Genomic DNA, 18,389 nt, shown 5'->3' on the forward strand with positions numbered 1-18,389 from the left:
ATGCTGGGGTGGGGGGGTAGCCTATATTTTGAGGCCTCGCTGAGGTCCACTTGCTTCCATTCTCTGATGTTTTCACAATTATAAGAATACATGGAGTGTTCTTTAAGTTCAGCTTTAAGACAAGTTCCCTAGACCTATATTTTCACCTTGATTGCTGTCCTGTCCTGGAGCTGCCACAGTAAGCCCTACTCCTGTCCTGCAGACTGAGCGGCTCTTGTATGTGGTGGACCTTCTCCTGTCAAATGGACAGCCAGTGCTGCTGGCTGGAGAGGCAGCCACAGGGAAGTCAGCTTTCGTAGAGGTGCTAGTGGAGCCAAATCACTCTTTCATACACAGTCCCATCCACCCTGCCCTCAATTCTGCCCATCTTCGTCACCTGCTGAGCAGAGGGGTCCAAGGCCAAGCACAAGCCAACCCAACTTCTGGCTATCACCAGGACTTGAAATGCTCTCTCCTTTTCCTGATGGAAGATCTGCACCTGGCTGCTTCTGGTGAGAAGCTGGGAAAGGGGAGCAAAGAGAGCTACTGCCGTCTCATGATACTATAAAATGCATAACAACATTCATTGACACAAATATTTGTCTATTGATCAAACTCGTGTACTTAGTTACATCTTCTTTCTACGTATGTTCTCTGAGCAATCCCATCCACTCTCAATGCTTCATTCACCATCTTTGCTTTGACTGGTAATCTCTATCTCTAGTCCAGACATCTCTTCTAAACACTTCCCCTATTTATACAACTGTATCTCTACTGTACCTTCCTGCCTTGCTGTCTCATTGGCACCTCAGATCCAACCCTTAAAATTACTCCTGTGTCCTCTGAGAACAGATACCACCATCCAACCAGTCACTTAAGCCAGAACTCTTTGAAACATTTTTTTACATTTATTTAGTGGGGTGGGGTGGGGTGGAGGTCACAGTTCTTGCAGGAGTTGGTTCTCTGCTTCCACCTTGTGAGTTTCAGGGATCCAACTCAGGTCAGCTGTAGGTGCCATCTTGCAGTCACAATGCCTAGTCTTTGCTTTTGGTTTTGCTTGTTTTCGTGTGTGTTTGTTTTATTTCTGGCCTTAAAGTCACTTTGTAGCCAAGGGTGGCCTTGAACTCCTGATCCTCCCACCTCCATCTCCCAAGTGGCTTAAAGCTGATTTTTAAAAGCATATGTGTGCTATAACTGTGATTTATGTAATGTAAGTGATCTCTCTCTCTCTCTCTCTCTCTCTCTCTCACACACACACACACACACACACACACACACACACACCATCGTGATCTGATGCAGTTTCTAAACATGCCAGCTTCCAAATCTTATATTCATTTTCTTCAGGTAATGAGTAATTGGTCATAGAGGTAGGATCTAGAGGAGAAGAGAGAAGAAATTACTTCATTTTAGGGGATGTTTATTAGGGAGAGCAACTTACTCTGAGGTCACCAAGTGCCAACACATCAGGTGCACACAACTCCTTTAGAACTCTGTGCGCTGGAAGCAGGAATGGGAGGTATGTGGGGACACTTTTATGTGGACTTGCATGTGTTTCCACTATTCATGTTCCACAGATTCAGAGAAGACCTGCCAGCCAGTGTTGGAGACTCTGCGCCAGGCAATGGACGGCACCATCTATGCCCACACCACCTTGGAATTGCAGACACTGCAGCCCACAGTCAGCTTCCTTGCCACTGCTACAGTGCCAGGCTTCTGGGAGCGCCCGCTCTGTCCACGCCTCTTTCGACTCTTCACAGTGCTGGCCCTGGGCAGCATGACCCAGGACACCTTTTTGAGCAGGCATGTCCGTACTATCCAAGCCTGGCTTGAGCGCTTCCCTTCTGTGGAGCGGGAGCACACTCTAGCAAGAGCCTTAGTCCGAGCGTCAGTGGAGGCCTGGGAGGCTGTGTGCAACTGTTTCATGCCTTCGCCCCTCCGCCCACACTACCGTTTCTCCCTACATTCCGTGAGCCACCTTTTGGGAAGTCTTCAACTGCTGCCTACCAGAATGGGCTTACGAGGCTTTTCAGACTCTTCCCATCACCAGGAGTACTTGCGCTGGGCGTCAGGCTTGCGTGGCACTCGCCTGACTATCATGACGTCTATGCGCAGCATGGTGCGCCTTTGGTTGCACGAGGCACAGAGAACTTTTTGTGACCGGCTGGACAGCCCTAGGGAACGCTCCCACTGTGCTAAGCTGCTTTTAGAAGTAGCTCAGAATGTCTTCTGTTGTGCACCAGGGACCCAGTCTTTAGTCAAGGACCACGAGGAGGAAAAAGAGGAGGAGAGGGTACCTGAGGTAGAATCTGAAGGAGAAATAGCCCAGTGGGAGGACTTAAGCAACAGCGACAGTGATTCTGAGCAGGAAGAAGATCCTTATGGCCTGCAGGCCACCACAGGCTCATACATCAGCATCCCAACTCTATCACCATCCATAAGGTCACTAAGCAAGGAGAGCATAGAAAGTGTAAGTTACATGACAGAGCAGGAGGAAGACATAAAGTCTGCTAGTAGTAAGGTACAGTCAGAAACACCAAAGAGTGGAGAGCAGAAGGCACCCCAGATGGACTTGGTCTCACCCTTGTTGATACCAGTGCTATTGATGTATCCCCAGGAAGAGCCTTCAGACCTGGTCTTCAGCCAGGAACTTACAATAGGAGCCAGCTTTGAGACCCCCAACTTATACTTGGAACGACAGTGGGAGAACCTGGAAAAGCAGTTGGCCGCCTCAGCTGTTCAGCTAAAGCTGAACCCCAACCTTGCCCGGTGCCACACGATGGCCCAGCATGTGGTCCGCCTGGTCCGGGTTCTGGCCAGGCCCCAGCAGCATGGCCTGCTGCTTTCAGTGGCTCGGGGTACTGGGCGTCGTACTGCCATCACCCTGGCTTCGAGCATTTGTCAGGTACACTTATTCCATTTGCCGTCTAAATCAAAGGAAGACATTTCCCAGTGTCTCCGAAATACCAGCTGGCGAGCTGGAGTGTTAAACCAGCCAGTGGCTCTCCTAGTGCCTGAAAGTGTGGATGTTATGACCCTTCATCGCCTGGTAGCTCTGGCAACCTCAGGCAGCTTCCCTGACCAGTACACAGAGGCTGATCTGGATAACATTGAAGAGCATCTCCCCAAGGAGAACCTGGTTGTCAAATACACCACTAAGAAGGGAATGGTATTGCATAGGTAAGGCCCTACCTTATCAGCTCTGTTGTCACTCTGTCCTAGCTGAAAAGACCAGAGAATATGTATGGGCTGTTGTGCAAACTCTAAAGATGAGCGCTAAGGGGGTCAGGGTTGGAACTGGGGGTTGGATGGAGAAACACATCAGAAGGAAGATGACAGCTGACTCCATGACCCACAGGTTCTACCAGCAAGTGCGTAACAATCTGCACATGTTCTTCTTGCTTGGTGATCACCAGGCCCAAAAGGAGCTGCCTCCAACCCTTTTCCTGAGGCTCCTTCAACTGACCACTGCCAGTGTTGACCGCTATGAACCCTGGGACCAAGATTCCCTGATAAGGGTTGCCCAGTGCCACTTGGAGAGTGCTCAGAGCCTACCCCTTGATGATGGTAAGCCCTTTTTCACTTATCTTCACCACACATCCCAAGCAGCTTCTAGTGAGTGCTAGTATCTGGGTCGGTCTCACTTTCTTGCTCTGTCACGCTCACTCTTGTCCTCACTGTCACCTTCTGACTCCTTGGCACTTTCTACTATCCTTCCTGAGGTGGGAGAGATCCCTTTCCCTTTCCTTTCCTTTTCCTCTCATAACCCCTGCAAGGCCACAAGGCCAGACCGGTCATATCCCTTGCAGGCTCCCTGAAGTGCCCAGATATCAAGGCTTCAATTCCCACTGTGGCCAAAATCATGGTTCTCATCCATCTTTCGTCTGCCTATTACAATCAGCACCAGTGCCCTGCATTGCCACTTGTTACCCCCAAGACCTTTCTAGACTTCCTGGATATCTTCCTGCTACAGCAGCAGATGATGATCTTGCAGATGAGGGCTAGGGCCCTGCGGTAAGTGGTCCCACTCCCTGCAGTCTATCTCCTTCTGTTCTCTCTAGTCCACTCACTCGTCCTTTGTATTTCCAGCATTCACACTGCCCTGAAGACTCTGAGACTGATGGTTGAGCGGCACAGCACCCGAACCAGCCTGGTCTCTGATTTGGAGCAGCAGCTAAAAGGTTCCCACAAAGTAAGAAGGAGAAGACTGTGAGACATACAGTTGTGTCAAAGCAGAGAACAAAAGGGGACTTGGGAGAATCCAAGAGTGCAACTTAGTTCTTAATTTTTGCAGAGTACCCTTTTCCCCAGGTGATCTCTCTAATCCCTGCTGCCTCTTCCTTCATAACTCAGGGCCCAGATTTCCCCACGACACAGCTAAGACCAGGATCTTCATAAAATGAAAACCCCAAGTGTTTGCCCCTGGTTGCTTCTAATGCCTTGATTCTATACAGTTTGGTTTGCTCCTGAGATCTCCGGATTCCCCTGAGGGATGGGGCAGGACTTACATTATCACAGTCACCTCACTCTTGTCCACTTCAGTGGACTTCACTACAGCTTCTGGCTGGCTCACCTTTTGAAGCCCTCCTCCCCCTTAGCACTTCGTTCTGCATTTCTTTCTTCCAAAAAAGCACCACATGTATAAGGTTGTGGGGAACATGGAGGAAATGTGGTGAGTGATGGAGACAGGGAGAAATACACACTAGAGCAAAGAAACAGAATTGGATTCAAATGGCATACTAGACACCGGTGTCCTAAATTTCTTTGGTTACCCTCATCTACTGGGCATTTCTCAGTGACCAACTTTTTCTCTTTGCTCCACTTGTTCCTCAGCCACCCTGTTTTACTTTAGTGTTACCCCAATACAGTTCTCATGGAATAAGACTTTCTAGCCCAAATTCCAGACTTTTTGCTTTGATGTGCAGAGCCATTCACCTTTGAATAACTAAACCTCTCCTATTTTACTAGAACGGGTAGTGTGGGGCCCAGAACATCTGCTCCAGCTAAATATGCCATTAGATCTGGTTTCACAAACTAAACGGAAGTTTTGTATACGGTGGATTCTGAAATAGATCTTTGTTTTAATTCCCAGTGCATAAGGCTGCAAAAGGTTCAGGCCTAACTACAGAGATGTGAAGTAGTGCCCAGCTCTGAATTAGGTCATCTCCACTTTCTAGTAAGCTTTCGGGCCTTGCAACTCCTCATATCTAGACAGCCTCTTCATGCCAGTGTGCTCAGGACTCTCACCCCATGTTACACAGCTCCAGAAACATGGTTTCCGTAGTAGTCTATGTAAATTGTGTCCCCTGAAGTCCTCGAGGTGCTGGGGCCCTCTTCCTGTCCACATTTTAGGATCACAAGCTTAGACCTCAAGACCCACCTAAACTGCAAAAGGGGGAAAAGAGTTCAAAGGGTACGGGAGTCTCTCATATTTCTCAGAGTCTAGTTTCTTGTCGTGGATCCTAGCTTTTCCTAAGATGATTAATGTCAGGAATTATTGATCTGATTTAGGAGTCCTGCTATTCCTTGATTCATTATATCACACCATAATACAACAAGCCCCAAATATAGACAAGAGACCTTCATAATCTCAGGGGTCATTCAGAGTTAGATCCCTTGGTCATCCACTCGCAGTCCTAATAGTACATCCTTCTTCCCATGTTCCCACCCCAGGAAAGGGCACCACTATCCCCTTAATCATCCAAGGAGTTCCAAATCCCAGAAGTTCCTCCATTTTTCTCTGTCTCTCATATTCAATTTGTTCATTTATTAAAAGCTGTCCCCAACAAATCTAATTGAACTCTGTAAAACTTTTGCCCAGGCACTCAACATTTATGTCTGTGTTTATGTTTACATCTACATTTAGATACATGGGTAGATTGTTAAGTAAATAGATAAAAAGATTTCCTGCTGAGCATGGTGGTACATGCCTGTAGACCCAGCACTCGGGAGGCAGAGGCAGGTGGATCTCTGTGAGTTTGAGGCCAACTTGGTCTACATAGGAAGTTTCAGGTCAGCCTGGGCTGTATAATGAGACCCTGTTTCATAAAAGCAAACAAGGGGCTGGAGAGATGGCTCAGTGGATAAGAACACTGGCTATTCTTACAGAAGACCTGGGTTCGAATCCCAGCACCCACATGGCAGCTAACAACTGTCTTACTCCACTTCCAGGATATCCAATGCCTTCTTCTGTCCTCCGTGGCCACTGCACAACATGGTGCAATTACACACTTGCAGGCACAACACTCATACACATAAAAAATTAAGTTAAATAAATAAAAAAGCAAACAAAAGACTCATTGCACAGCTTTCTCAGGCAGCTGTCCATTTCCCATTTACTGATGAGAAAACAAAGATCCAAGAAGCTAAGGAACGTAGTTTAGACTTGTCTAGGCAATTTCAAACAGCTATCCATATTATGACAGAGAAAGTCCAGCATGCTCTAAAGTATACCAAGATGAGCTTACTAGAGATCATACAGTGCTTCAATATGTAGCACAGCATGTGTAGGATATGGTACAGGCTCAAAAACATTCCTTTAAAATGTAAATAATAAAGCCAGGCATGGTGGTACATGCCTTTAATCCCAGCACTAAGGGAGGCAGAGGCAGGTGGATCTCTGTGAGTTCAAGGCTAGACTGGTCTGAATAGTGAGACCTTGTCTAAAATATAATACAGTAAAATGTGAACAATGAGGTGCAACAAAGTTGTTACCTGAGGCAAGGTAAGATTTGGATATGTACAGCAGGAAGTGCTGAAATATCAGCATGGATAAGGCACAGCCCAAGATTTGGAGCTGCAGAGTCTGAACCTCTGTTCACAGAACCTCAGCATATATCAGGAACAGTTGGAGCAAAGCAAGTTACTGTACAGGCAGCAGCTGGCAGAGTGTCGGCACCAGGAGAACCTCATTGAGAGTCTAGTCAGGCAGCATGATGCCCTACAGGCTCAACAGGAGGCTTTTCTTGAGCAGGTAGGTGCTTCCTGCTACCTTTCTTGCTGTGGAAGGGTGCAATCCAGAAGGGTGCAATATGATGTCCAGAGAACAGAACGAGGTGATTCATGGTGGGAGCTCCTGGTAGGGAGGCAGAGGTGGTAGGGTGGCTTAGAACTGGGCCCTCCTGAGGACCTGTAGGAGGAGATGAGTCCTCTTGGAAACACCCTGAAGAATGACACATCTCAGGGTCTCTGCAGTGTGCATCTGTCCTCATTTAGATGGGCAAGGCATTTCTAGGTCCTCTGAGCCAGCTGCAGGTGTCTGACTTTGAGGAGATACGGAGCTATCGAGCACCACCAGAGTCTGTAGTCCAGGTGACGGATGCACTGTGTGACCTGTTCCACCATGAAACAGGCTGGGCTAATGCCAAGCAGCTGTTATGTACTGAGAATTTTTATCAGGTAGGGAAGATAAGGCACCATAAACAAGGAGAGTAGTGACCTAAAGGGGAGATTGGGCAGGGCTAGCCTGTTGAGTCAAGGTCCTGAGCATCCATGTCTTCCCCCCTCCCCTTAACACATAACCTCCCAGGAGCTGGTATTCTTCCCCAAGGAGAAACTGACCGACTCGGAACTGATCAAGTTAGACCAAGCTCTGAATGCTCCAGGGATGCGAGATGCAGCTTTGCGGGCTGTAAGCACACCTGCTGCAAACCTGGCAGTCTGGCTCTGGGCTGTTCTACGCTATGGGATGGCCCATCGTCGGGGATTGCCTACTGGCCTGCTGCTGCAACAGGTGGAGGCAACACTTGCTCGGGAGCAGGCCCGCCTAGGCCAGTTCCAATTTCAGGCCCAGGAGACATGGGAGAAGACTATGGTTCTGAATAAAAAGCTGGAAGATGCCCAAACTTGTTACAATCTCCTGATGGAGAGCCTCAGTAAGGCACAGGGTGGACAGTATCACAAATGGCCAATAAAGTCTGTGCTACTCACACCTTTGCACATGTGGACCACACAGCTCCAGGTAATGAAGCTTTCCCATATGTCTGTTTCCTAGTGCCTTTCACATCCCCACCATGCACCAGGCTTCCTCTGTCTTTCCAAACCCTCCTCACCACAATTTCCTCTGTACATTGCCTTGCTCCCGTCAGCGTCCTTCTGTCTGCCCTTCCACCCGCCTCCTGGTCTCACCGGCCCACTCAACGCTCTGATTTTCTCTTCACATCAGAAGTTAAAGGAACACTGCATGACTGTGTTTGGAGATGCCCTCTTGTGTGCAGCTGCTGTCATGTATCTGGGTCCCTTCCCGCCACAGCGGCGCAAAGAGCTGTTGGACAAGTGGCTGTCTGTGTGTCGGGGCTTTCAGGAAGATCTGGACGCAGATGACATTGCACAGGAACTGAAGCAGAAATCTGTCAGCAAGCCACCAAAGACCCCTCTGCTGCCCACACGCGTTCCCTTCAGGATTTTGTCCTTGCTGAGCTGTAAATCTGAGCAGCACCAGTGGGATCGAGACCTGAAGCCCCAAGCAAAGTCAGCTCGCCTGGCAGGTCTGCTGCTGCGAAGTCACATTCACTACCACAGCCGCCGTTGGCCTCTGCTGCTTGACCCCAGCAACCAGGCCCTCGTCTGGTTGAACCCATTGCCTCTGAGAAACGAGTGGTTGGCACCAGTTTCTGCAGAGAACAGAGGTAGGCTCCGATAAGGGCATAATTTAGCTTCTGGGGCATCTGAGCTGCCCACACCCCCAGCCTCCTATGTTCTTCCCTTTCATGGTAGAGACACTGAATTTTTGTGGCTAGCACATCTCACATATTAACACATATATTTGATCACACTGTTTTTGTTTGGGGCTCATGTTACAGTGACCCAGAATCTACCTAGCTGGCTAGGTCATGATGTTCCACATTCCTGGTCTACTCAGCACCATGGAAAATCTTGCCTGCAACTAGAGCTTTACTAACCAACATTTATCCAACATTCAGCAATTCTATGGGAACATTTTCATTGCCTTTCTTTGGGACCCATCTGGATAGAGTGTTGGAAGAAAGGTTTCCTAGAAGAAGTGAGAGTGCCCATTTGTAAAAGAAAGGACTGGGAATTAAAGAGATGAGGGGGAAATGCAGCCTTTCTTGGAGATAGGGTATTTACAGACATAGTGAACTTCAGGACCTTGAAATAAAATAATCCTCCTCTCTATATGAGCAAGCCCCAGATCCCATGGCAATCATCTTTTAAGAGACAGAGGAGAGAACACAGACACAGAGGAGGAGGCCCTATGAAGAAGGAGGCAGATATTAGAATTACGTAGCCGCAAACTGAGGAATAGCTAAAATTTCACTCTCCAGAAGATGGAAGAGGCAAAGAAGGATCCTTTAGAGCATTTGGAGAGAGTGCAGCCTTGCTGACACCTTGATTTCAGACTTCTGGCCACCACAATATGGGAACTAGCAACTGTCAGTAAACCCAGTTCAAGGGGATCCCTCTTCTGACCTCCATGGGCATTGTACAATACTTTCATACATGGAGACAATACACTCATATACATAAAATTTTAAAAATTAAATATTTTTTAAAAATGAAAACTTCATATGTAATTAAGGTTACTAATTAAGGCACTAATATCTCTTAAGGTAGAGCTTATTACCCTGAATTATCCTAGGTGAGCTCAGTCTAATTAAATGAGCTCTTCGTAGCAGAAAGGAAAAAAACAGAGAGATTAGAAACCAAGGATGGGTTCAATGAACTGTTGTTGACTTGAAGATGGGTGGGGCTTACAGGGTAAGTGTGAGAAGGAAATAAATTCTGTCAGAAACCAGTAAGAGCTAAGCATAGTGGTATACCTAAAGTCTTAGCAACTCAGGAAGCTGAGGTATTCCTTGAACCCAAGGGCTTGAGGGCAGTCTGGGAAAGATCATGAGATCCTATCTTAAAAAGCCAAACAAGGGGGCTGGAGAGGTTCAGTGGTTAAAAGCACTGGCTGCTCTTGCAGAGGACCTGGGTTCAGTTCCCAGCACCCACATGGCAGCTAACAACTATCCATAACTCCAGCTCTAGGGGATCTGACGCCCTCTTCTGACCTCCACAGGCATAGCATGACATGGGTGCACTTATACACATGCAGTCAATATGCTCATATACATTAAAAAAAATTGCCAACAAAATAAAAACCCCACTAAACCTGGAGGAACACCTCAAGTCCCAGATGAGATCTTGATCTAAGCCCAGTGTCGTACTAAGCAGAGAATACAGCCATGCCCACAGACCCATGGGATAATAAATGGAGTTTTGAACTGCTAAATTTGTATTAATTTGTTAGCAAGAAAAAAAATGAATGCACCAAATTGTGGGCCTGGCTGTCTCCACTTGTAACAGAACCTAGAAAGAAAATACGTATTCCTCTCTTCCGGCCCCCTGCAGAAGAGGAGACAAGAGGTTGGGAATGACTGTTTCCACATCACCTTGTGTGGTTTCCACCACACCACCCATGACTTGTCTCAAACACTACCTTATAGCTTTTTGCTTGCAAGTCACTTCTTTCAGACACCAATTTCTGTACTAGGAAGGACTTTTTAAATTGTTACTGCCAGGATAACTTGTTTTAAAAAAGAGTTGGGGGGAGACACCAACTTTTGTAATTAACCTATAGAAATGGAGCTAATTTCAAAGATGAGTAACCTTGCCTTGGAATTTTAGAGTAAAATGGTATTCAGCATTTACTGAGTGTTGGCTATGTGCCAGTCCACATGTTTTCTATGTATCATTACATTTACTCTCCACAGTAACCCGATGAGGTCTTCATTGATAACAACTCCATTTTCCAAATAAGGAAATTGAATCACAGAACTTAAGTAGCTTTCCTAAGCTGTCTTCCTACAGACATGTCCTCATGATATGGAACCCACCCTCGGTCCCTCCCTAGGAACCCAATTCCTCCTTAAGAAGCACTCCTGTGCATCTTTCTGTCCCAGAAAAGGGCCACGAGACAAATCAAGACATAGAGAATGCAGAGGAAGATGAACTAGAAGATGATGATGATGGTGGTAACAGAGAAGGAAATGAGGCCAGGGACCAAACAAAAGAGGAAAACAAAAATGCGGGGAAAGAGCAGGAGGAGCAAGAAAAAGAGAAAGAGAAGAATGAGACCGGAAGTCCAAATCCAGCCTCTGAGCCTCAGGGTCCACCTCTCCTCTGCCTTACTGTGCTCTCAGGTGCTGACCCAGAGTTGGGTCCTCAGCTTCTAAAGGCAGCTGCCAGTGGTAAGAATTGATTACCAACCACCATGACCCCCATTTTTCTCCCCCAGCTCTGTGACCTCCACAGTCCTCTAACACCTCAGTTTGACCTCAGTGCCCATCCTTCATTCCACCATGTTGAAGAATCCTGAGGGATCCCTCCTATCAGCCAGGAGAGAGCCGGGCAGAGGCAGATGTTGTGCAGAGGCTGGGTGGTGTGGTGCTGGCATGGTAGACAGGTTGTCCATGCTTCTCCTTGCAGGCTTGCCTGTGCTCTTGACCAATGTGGAGCTGGGCCTAGCGTGCCAAGAACTCCAGTGGCTGCTGATTCGGGAGAAGCTGTGTCCACCCCAGGTGCAGCCTGGCTTCTGTCTCTATCTGAGCACTACCCTCCCCATCCATGCTTTGGAACAAGGTGAGACCCACAGGGTAAGTTACTACAATAGCTTTGTGGACATACTTGGTTCCCAGTAACAGCCTGAAGAGGGATTCAACTTGGCCTCGAGTAGGCTCAGAACTGTAATAGGGAACCAAACTCCCTGTCTGCCCTGCCTCTGACTCTGACAAGGGTGAGTAAGTACCTTCTGTGTGACCCTAAGTGCTAGGTTGTGAACTGCTGAAGGGCTTGAATGTTCTGGATCTGGGTCTGAACATGGACGTACTAGAAGAACAGATGCTGCATGAAATCTTGTGCAGAGAGCATCCTGAGCTTGAGACCCGCTGGCAGGAGCTCAATATCAGAGCAGTGGATACCCATGAAGCCATGGAGGCTGCTCAGGTGCTTGGGGGCCCAATCTGTGGGATGGGATAGACACTGGGAGTGCCTGAGTATGGTGCTGCAGATGAATGTAGATGTTGGGGGACTGTGACAAGGGTCCAGGTCCATCCAAGAAATTACTGTATGCAGGAGCATTTGCTGATGACACTGCTGCTCCAGAATCAAAAGCGCCAGAAACCATCTAAGTTTCTGAGGGAGATGGTAAGGATTCAGGCAAAGATATGTCAGCTGAATGCTCATGGTGAAGAGCTAGAAGAGCAAAAGCTGGAGGAGGTGACCATGTGGGTACCCTACCGGCAGGTTGCTTTGCATGGAATGGCCATGGTGGAAGCCCTAAGCCCACTGCAGAATCTGCAGCCATTTTTCTGTATGAGCCTGGAGAACTGGTTGGCAGCCACCAGGAGGGCTCTAGACAGCATGAAGCCACATGATATTCATCATGGGGAGGATCTGACCAGCCATCTATTGCAGTTGAAAAAACACCTGACCCGCCAGCTGCTGGGCAGCACTGTGGCTGCCCTAGGCTTGACCCAACTACCCCTGGTGGGTGCCTTGGGTGCTTTGGCTCTTCTGCAAGTGACAAAGAAGACACAAAAGCTAGAGAGGTTGGCACTCTGGCCTGGACTGGCAGCCTCTCCCAGCACAGGCCAAAACACACAGGTCCCTGGCGTGGTCAGACCAGCCTGGCTAGGGCCAAGAGCCTGGCAAGAATGTGGAGTGTTAGAGCTGCTGCCTTCATTTGCTGGGTTGCGTGCATCCCTGGCAGGTCACTCTAGTGCGTGGCAGGATTATATGTCATTATCATCCACTGTGCTGGGTCCTGCACCTGGTCCCAACCCTGAGCCACTCAGCCTCCTCCAGAAGCTGATCCTGTGGCGCGTACTACGACCTGATTGCCTGACAAGTGCCCTGGCAGACCTCACCACCAGCCTACTGGGTCAGCCCCTGGATGAAAACCTGGATGCTCCTACCATGGCCTTTGAACATAGTCAGGCTACTCAGCCCATACTGATCCTGCTGCCACCACCTGGCCACCCTACAGCCACCCTGCATCCTGTGACAGTCATCCGGAACCTGGCTGCCAAACATGAGCAGGTTTGAACATCACTTAGCCCAGAGAATGGGCTTCTATGGGCTGGAATAGAGTATGGGCGCCTTTTCCCAGTTTTCTCATGAGTCTTTCTGGATCATGCAGGTACTTTTGGATTCTTGTGTGGCATTACTCTGAATCTCTGACACCCCAGGATCTCTTTGAATGACTCTGACATCTTTTTCTTTTACTGATCCATAGGGGCAGAAGCATCTGCATGTCATAGCACTGGGCTCCGAAGCTTGGGATCCAGTCTCAGATGTAGTCAGCACTCTATGTCAGGCTATGTCCAAGGGGCACTGGCTGGTGCTGGATAACTGTCATTTGATGTCCCATTGGCCAACAGAGCTGCTGCAGCCCTTGCTGGGACTGCTGGATGGAGCCAGTGGTAAGTGTGCTACCTAGAGTTGGCTTCAAGGATCCTACCCTACACTTGGGCCTGAGCTGGAACTCTCAGGCCTCATGGCTAATCCCCCAGTTCAAATTGGATCCCTTTGGCTTCGTGTCTGATTCCTGTTGCCAAGTTTTTTGTATAATCCTGTGTGGGTCAGCCCCTTCGTTACCTGAAGACTGATCTCAGTCCCTTGTCTAACCTTAGTGGTCTCAGACCTGGAACTGTCAGCCCAACCTGAAAGCAGGAACGTGGCTACTGTCCACAGAGATTTCCGTCTTTGGCTTATTGTGTCTACTGAGGCTAGTGCTTCTTTGCCAGGTGAGGAGCATCCCTTGACAGGCTGTCAGTCAGAGGGAGGGAGGGCAGTGGTACTGTGCTGAATCAGTGCTTGGCTTCCTTCACAGGTGTGCTCACTCAGCACTCCATGCCTGTTTTCTGGGACCAGTCCCTGGAGCTGGGCCCTATCTTGATCGACAGCATGGAGGTAGTTCAGCAAGGACTCTATAAGCAACCACTCACCCAGACAATGCCTCTGCTCCTCCTACATGGCCTCCTCCTACACCGACAGCTCTATGGAATGAAGCTGCAGGCACACAGGGGGCGCTGGTGAGGCTTCTGCCCACCCTACTCACTCACTCAGCCAACACTGAGTATCTTCCTCACAGCATGCTAGGATTAGAAAAACCGATTGATCTTTGGGAGTTCCAAAGAGTGAAGGCAGGGGAAGTCAAGGAACTCTAAGGAATTGGGTTATGATCTCACTTTAAAGTCAGTGTTAAAAGCAGTGGCAAATTAGTAGAAAGAGGGCCTTTCTGAGCAGAAGGAACTAAACTCGACAAAAAGGTGACTTCAGTGTGGCTGAGATGGACATACTGGGGATGGGGTAGGGAAAGGTGAGTCTCATCACAAAGGGCTTTTAGAACCATGGCAAGGGGCTTCAGGGTATCCTGAGGACAGCAGGAAGCCACTGAGGGATTTTAAATAGGAGAGAAAACTTGATCCTGTTTGTTCAAAGTATCCCTCTGGCTGCAATGTACAGAATGGACCAGAGGGGGTGGGGAGGGTGGGCCTGGAGGCAAGCAAAAACTGGTATTTTTGAAGGCTCTAGCAGGTTCTAAGGAAGAGATCATAATATGGGTGGTAGGGACTAGGGTGGTAGAGTGCAAAGCTGCAATGAATAGTGAGCCCTCAAATATCTAGAGCTCAGGAGGGAGGTTTGGGCAGGAGAAAAGATGTCAGAGTCCTCAGTACATTGTTACTGAAATCATCCTTTCTCTACTCCTTCCCCAGGAGCCAAGTGACCCTGACCAAGGTCCTTCAGACCCAAGATCAGTTGTCAGCTAGTCTCAGTAATCCCAGTACTGCCATGCAGGAGCTGGCTGGTAAGACTCCCTCCTGACCCCCAATCCCCAACCGGTTGTCAGTCCTCAGAATACCTGCAAACCGGTGGAGGTGGGAGTCTAGAGGCCAGGTCATAAACCCACAGCTTTGGTTTGAGGGTAAGTAGAAACAGGAAGGGCTGGGACTGAGGGGCTCTGTCCTTCATCCAAAGCTTCAGTTTTCTACGGAGGCTCTGTTGGGGACCCTGAGGACAGAGAGGCCCTAATTAGCCTGACACAAGCCTGCCTGAATCCCAGCAGCAGGAGCTGGGTCCAACCATACACACCTCAGTATCTGCTGGCCACTCTGATGCCCAGCCCAGGTAAGCTGCAGGCAGATGTCTGTGTTGAGTGGGGAATACTGCATTGCAATGCCATGCCCACAGGAGTGTGCCAATAAAGGTATGGGGGGCGGCAGTATTGACAGTTACAGAGTGTCAGAGGAAGGCCTACTCTGTTGAGTCTGGTGGAGAAAATTTATCTTGTTCCACAACCTCATCTACCCTCCAACCTTAAGAACTAGGGGAGCTGGATGCTATGGCCGAGTGCAAGGCCCGGATGCACCTACTTCCAACACCATCTGAACCTCGGACCTGCGGGCTGAATGAAGGGCCCAAGGCCAGCCTGATGCGATGCCAGAGCCGTGCCCTTCTGAGTGCGCTGCAGCGGTGTTCACTCACATGGGTTCCTTCAGCTTTCAGAGTAAACACCCAGTGCAAGGAAAGGCGTCTCCGACAACGCCTGGTGCAAGCCAGGAGAAGGCTGGTGGCATTACAGGGTTTGCTGGCCAACCCCAACATTACTGGTTCAGGCCCGTCTCTAGGTCCCAGGGCTGTGGGGCCCAGTTCACAGCGGCCTCTGGAGGGCTTCCTAGAGACAGAGGTGCTGGAACTGAGACAGCTGGTGGTCACACTGCAGCACGACCTTGACTGCCTGTTGCAGAGGCTGATGGGCAAACCCCCGTGCCCTTCCAGCCGTTGCGCCGCTGTGGCTGAGGCTCTTTGGACAGGACGCCTGCCTCGACCTTGGAGACCTCATGCGCCTGCTGGTCCACAGCTGCCCTGGCAATGGCTGCGACAGCTGTCCAGCCGTGGGCACCTGTTGGTTCGCTACCTGACCAGTGGCAGAAATGAAAATACCAATGAACTACAGCGTATATTCCACCTGTCTGCCTTTCGTCACCCTCGTCGCCTGCTGCTGGCGCTGCGTTGGGAGGCTGTCCTGGAGCACTCGGTGCCCAACACCAGCCTTCCGGCTAACCAAGACTCTGGATCTAGCGCCACCACCAGTCATCTCCCACATAAATGTCAGGAACTGAGCAACAACCCTCTGCATATTCGGGTATCTTGACTTCATCCTTTCTGGTCCCTATTCCGCCTAGCCAGGGTACCTAATTATAGCCCATCCTGTCCCTTAATGATCTTGCCCCTCCCTTAGGCCCAAATGTGCTGGCCCTGATCTCACCCTCTACCCCTACTCCCTGTGTCCTGTCCCATCTTCCTAGCATTGCCTAACTGGTTTCTGGCACCCCCAGGTGGAGAATGACCCAGATCCCAAGGTTCCAGAGATGGGGCTGCTGCTGATAGGGCTACAGGTCCAGCACGCAGAGTGGGACACAATAGATGGGGCCTTGCAAGACAGTTCTTCCAGCCAACCCAGCCCTCTGCCTCCTGTCAGCGTCAGCACAAGAGCCCGGAGTGCCAATGATGTGCCAGTCTTAGCCAGCCTGGGCGTGTACTCCTGTCCTGTGTACATGACAGGACCCCTTGGCACCACTAAGCTACACAGCAGGAACATCCTGATGCACCTGCCCCTACCCACGAAGCTCAGCCCAGCCACCTGTATTCAACAGAGAGTCCATGTGTGCAGCCCATCCTTAACCTGAACCCCCACCAAAATAAAGCTGTAGTGATGCCATGAATAATTTCTGGGATTTGGAATGAGTGGTGTGTGCACAGAATGCAGACTGTGGCACAATGAGGAAAGCAGATGTTATTCACAGAAGGGGGCATGTGCAGAATAACTCAGGAAAAGAGAGCAGCTAGAGTTGGGGGTGGGGGACGTTGTTGGTGTTTAGTCACGTTCCCAAGGGGTTATACAGACCTGGCAATGGCTAACACACAGAATCCTAAATCCTTGCTCAGCTGTCTTCTGTGGTCTTGGCACTTGTGTTAAATCTCCAGTGGGTGTTTTTGAATGGAGAACACTAAAACTAAAAGCTGCTTAAGGTATTTAGCATTTTGGGAACACCTTAGTCCTGACTACCACTCATACCACACCACCTCCTATCATAGGATTCTCTGAATGAGTTGTAACATGTGAAAAACAAAAGCCAAATAAGATTCAAGGTCCTTTGTTCATTCAAGAGTAAATAGTTGAGCAAGCACTCCTCCACAGGAAGTGCTCTCTCAGGCACTAATGAGGCTGTTCTACAGAAGTGCATAATAAGCAAAAGCTCCCACTGTCCTCAGAAACCTATCTCCTCACCTGGGGTAACCAGGCATGGCTGCTCCTTCACATGAGGAAATTAGCACTGAAAGAAGTCCTTTTGGGTAAATCAGCTCTCTATGCTTAACCATCACCATTATCTATCCTCCCTAATAGTGACAGACCTCTAAATCTAAAACCATGGGATATGGGTTAGTAAAGAATATTTCTGGGACTGGAGCGATGGCTCAATGGTTAAGAGCACTGGTTGCTCTTACAGAGGACCCAGGTTTGAGTCCCAGCACAACTCCAGTTCCAGGGCATCTGACACCCTCTTCTGACTTCCATAGGCATTGCACTATGTGGATACGCTTACACACATGCAGGTAATACATTCTCATACATAAAGTATTTTAGAATATTTCCTACAAATCCACACCATTCTCCAAACTGAAATTCATTCTCGAATTAAACCCAGCCCAGTTAATAAACTTTGTCAACTAGGGATTGTACAAAATGAGCACCTTACAGTTAAGAGTTATGCAATTTGGGAGTCTTTTAGATAGACCCACTGAAGGGGTACCCCAATTGCCTCACCCTGTGTCCCTCTTCAGGATGGAAGAAGCCAGAGTGGTCTGTGTCCGGATTCCCTATCAGCAATTTGGGTAACCCCTTCAGAGGAAGGTGTGATAAGAATAGGAGGCAGGAATTGGCTAGGCAGTTAGGGTAAAAAGACTCCAAAGAAAAGTAACCAGTTTCTTTGCTTAGCCCCTTCAGAGGATGGTGTGATAAGAATAGGAGGTAGGAATTGGCTAGGGAGTTAGGGTAAAAAGACCCCAAAGAAATGTTGCCAGTTTCTGGACTAAAAGTCAAAATGTTCTCTGGCCTCTTAGCAACGTACTCTGTTCCAAAGGAAGTATTTGGGAGCTTTTATCTAATCCCTAAAAGATTTTAGGGTTACCTCTAGGGGGGGATGTCAGAGTACCCAAAAGCCCCATTTTTTTTTAAAAAAAAGTTGTCATTGTTAGGGTTCCAAACAGCAGCAGCTTCCCCCCTCCCCAACAGGGACCTACAGACTGTGGAGCCCAAAAAAGGGAACTGAGCTGATAAGCACCTTGACCTTTGAAGTCAAGGGAAACAAACTCTGCTGAGAAGCAGCCTGCCTTTCCTC

The 18,389-nt window shown here is 48.9% G+C and overlaps 1 protein-coding gene across 5 annotated transcripts in view; it reads left to right on the forward strand.

Annotated features, from left to right (window-relative positions):
* Dnhd1 (dynein heavy chain domain 1) overlaps nucleotides 1–16,704 on the forward strand; it is a 66,675-nt gene extending 49,971 nt beyond the window's left edge. The window contains exons 25-44 of one of the 5 annotated variants that reach the window (XM_029565560.1): nucleotides 203–491; nucleotides 1,557–3,159; nucleotides 3,338–3,546; nucleotides 3,789–3,993; nucleotides 4,069–4,171; nucleotides 6,803–6,952; nucleotides 7,195–7,377; nucleotides 7,508–7,939; nucleotides 8,144–8,606; nucleotides 10,887–11,174; nucleotides 11,413–11,565; nucleotides 11,750–11,928; nucleotides 12,058–13,023; nucleotides 13,220–13,406; nucleotides 13,617–13,730; nucleotides 13,817–14,018; nucleotides 14,703–14,794; nucleotides 14,965–15,114; nucleotides 15,309–16,132; nucleotides 16,326–16,704. In XM_029565560.1, coding sequence (XP_029421420.1) covers nucleotides 203–491; nucleotides 1,557–3,159; nucleotides 3,338–3,546; nucleotides 3,789–3,993; nucleotides 4,069–4,171; nucleotides 6,803–6,952; nucleotides 7,195–7,377; nucleotides 7,508–7,939; nucleotides 8,144–8,606; nucleotides 10,887–11,174; nucleotides 11,413–11,565; nucleotides 11,750–11,928; nucleotides 12,058–13,023; nucleotides 13,220–13,406; nucleotides 13,617–13,730; nucleotides 13,817–14,018; nucleotides 14,703–14,794; nucleotides 14,965–15,114; nucleotides 15,309–16,132; nucleotides 16,326–16,676 — 7,143 coding nt within the window. In that variant the 3' untranslated portion in view covers nucleotides 16,677–16,704. Of the gene's footprint in view, nucleotides 1–202; nucleotides 492–1,556; nucleotides 3,160–3,337; nucleotides 3,547–3,788; nucleotides 3,994–4,068; nucleotides 4,181–6,802; nucleotides 6,953–7,194; nucleotides 7,378–7,507; nucleotides 7,940–8,143; nucleotides 8,607–10,886; nucleotides 11,175–11,412; nucleotides 11,566–11,749; nucleotides 11,929–12,057; nucleotides 13,024–13,219; nucleotides 13,407–13,616; nucleotides 13,731–13,816; nucleotides 14,019–14,702; nucleotides 14,795–14,964; nucleotides 15,115–15,308; nucleotides 16,133–16,325 lie in introns of those variants that run through there. The other 4 variants (XM_029565555.1, XR_003850203.1, XM_029565557.1 and 1 more) reach the window with 4 other exon arrangements.
* Nucleotides 16,705–18,389: the final 1,685 nt, after the last annotated feature.

The sequence above is a fragment of the Nannospalax galili genome, unplaced genomic scaffold (genome assembly GCF_000622305.1).
Source record: "Nannospalax galili isolate Female #2095 unplaced genomic scaffold, S.galili_v1.0 scaffold398, whole genome shotgun sequence".
Classification (NCBI taxonomy): domain Eukaryota; kingdom Metazoa; phylum Chordata; class Mammalia; order Rodentia; family Spalacidae; genus Nannospalax; species Nannospalax galili.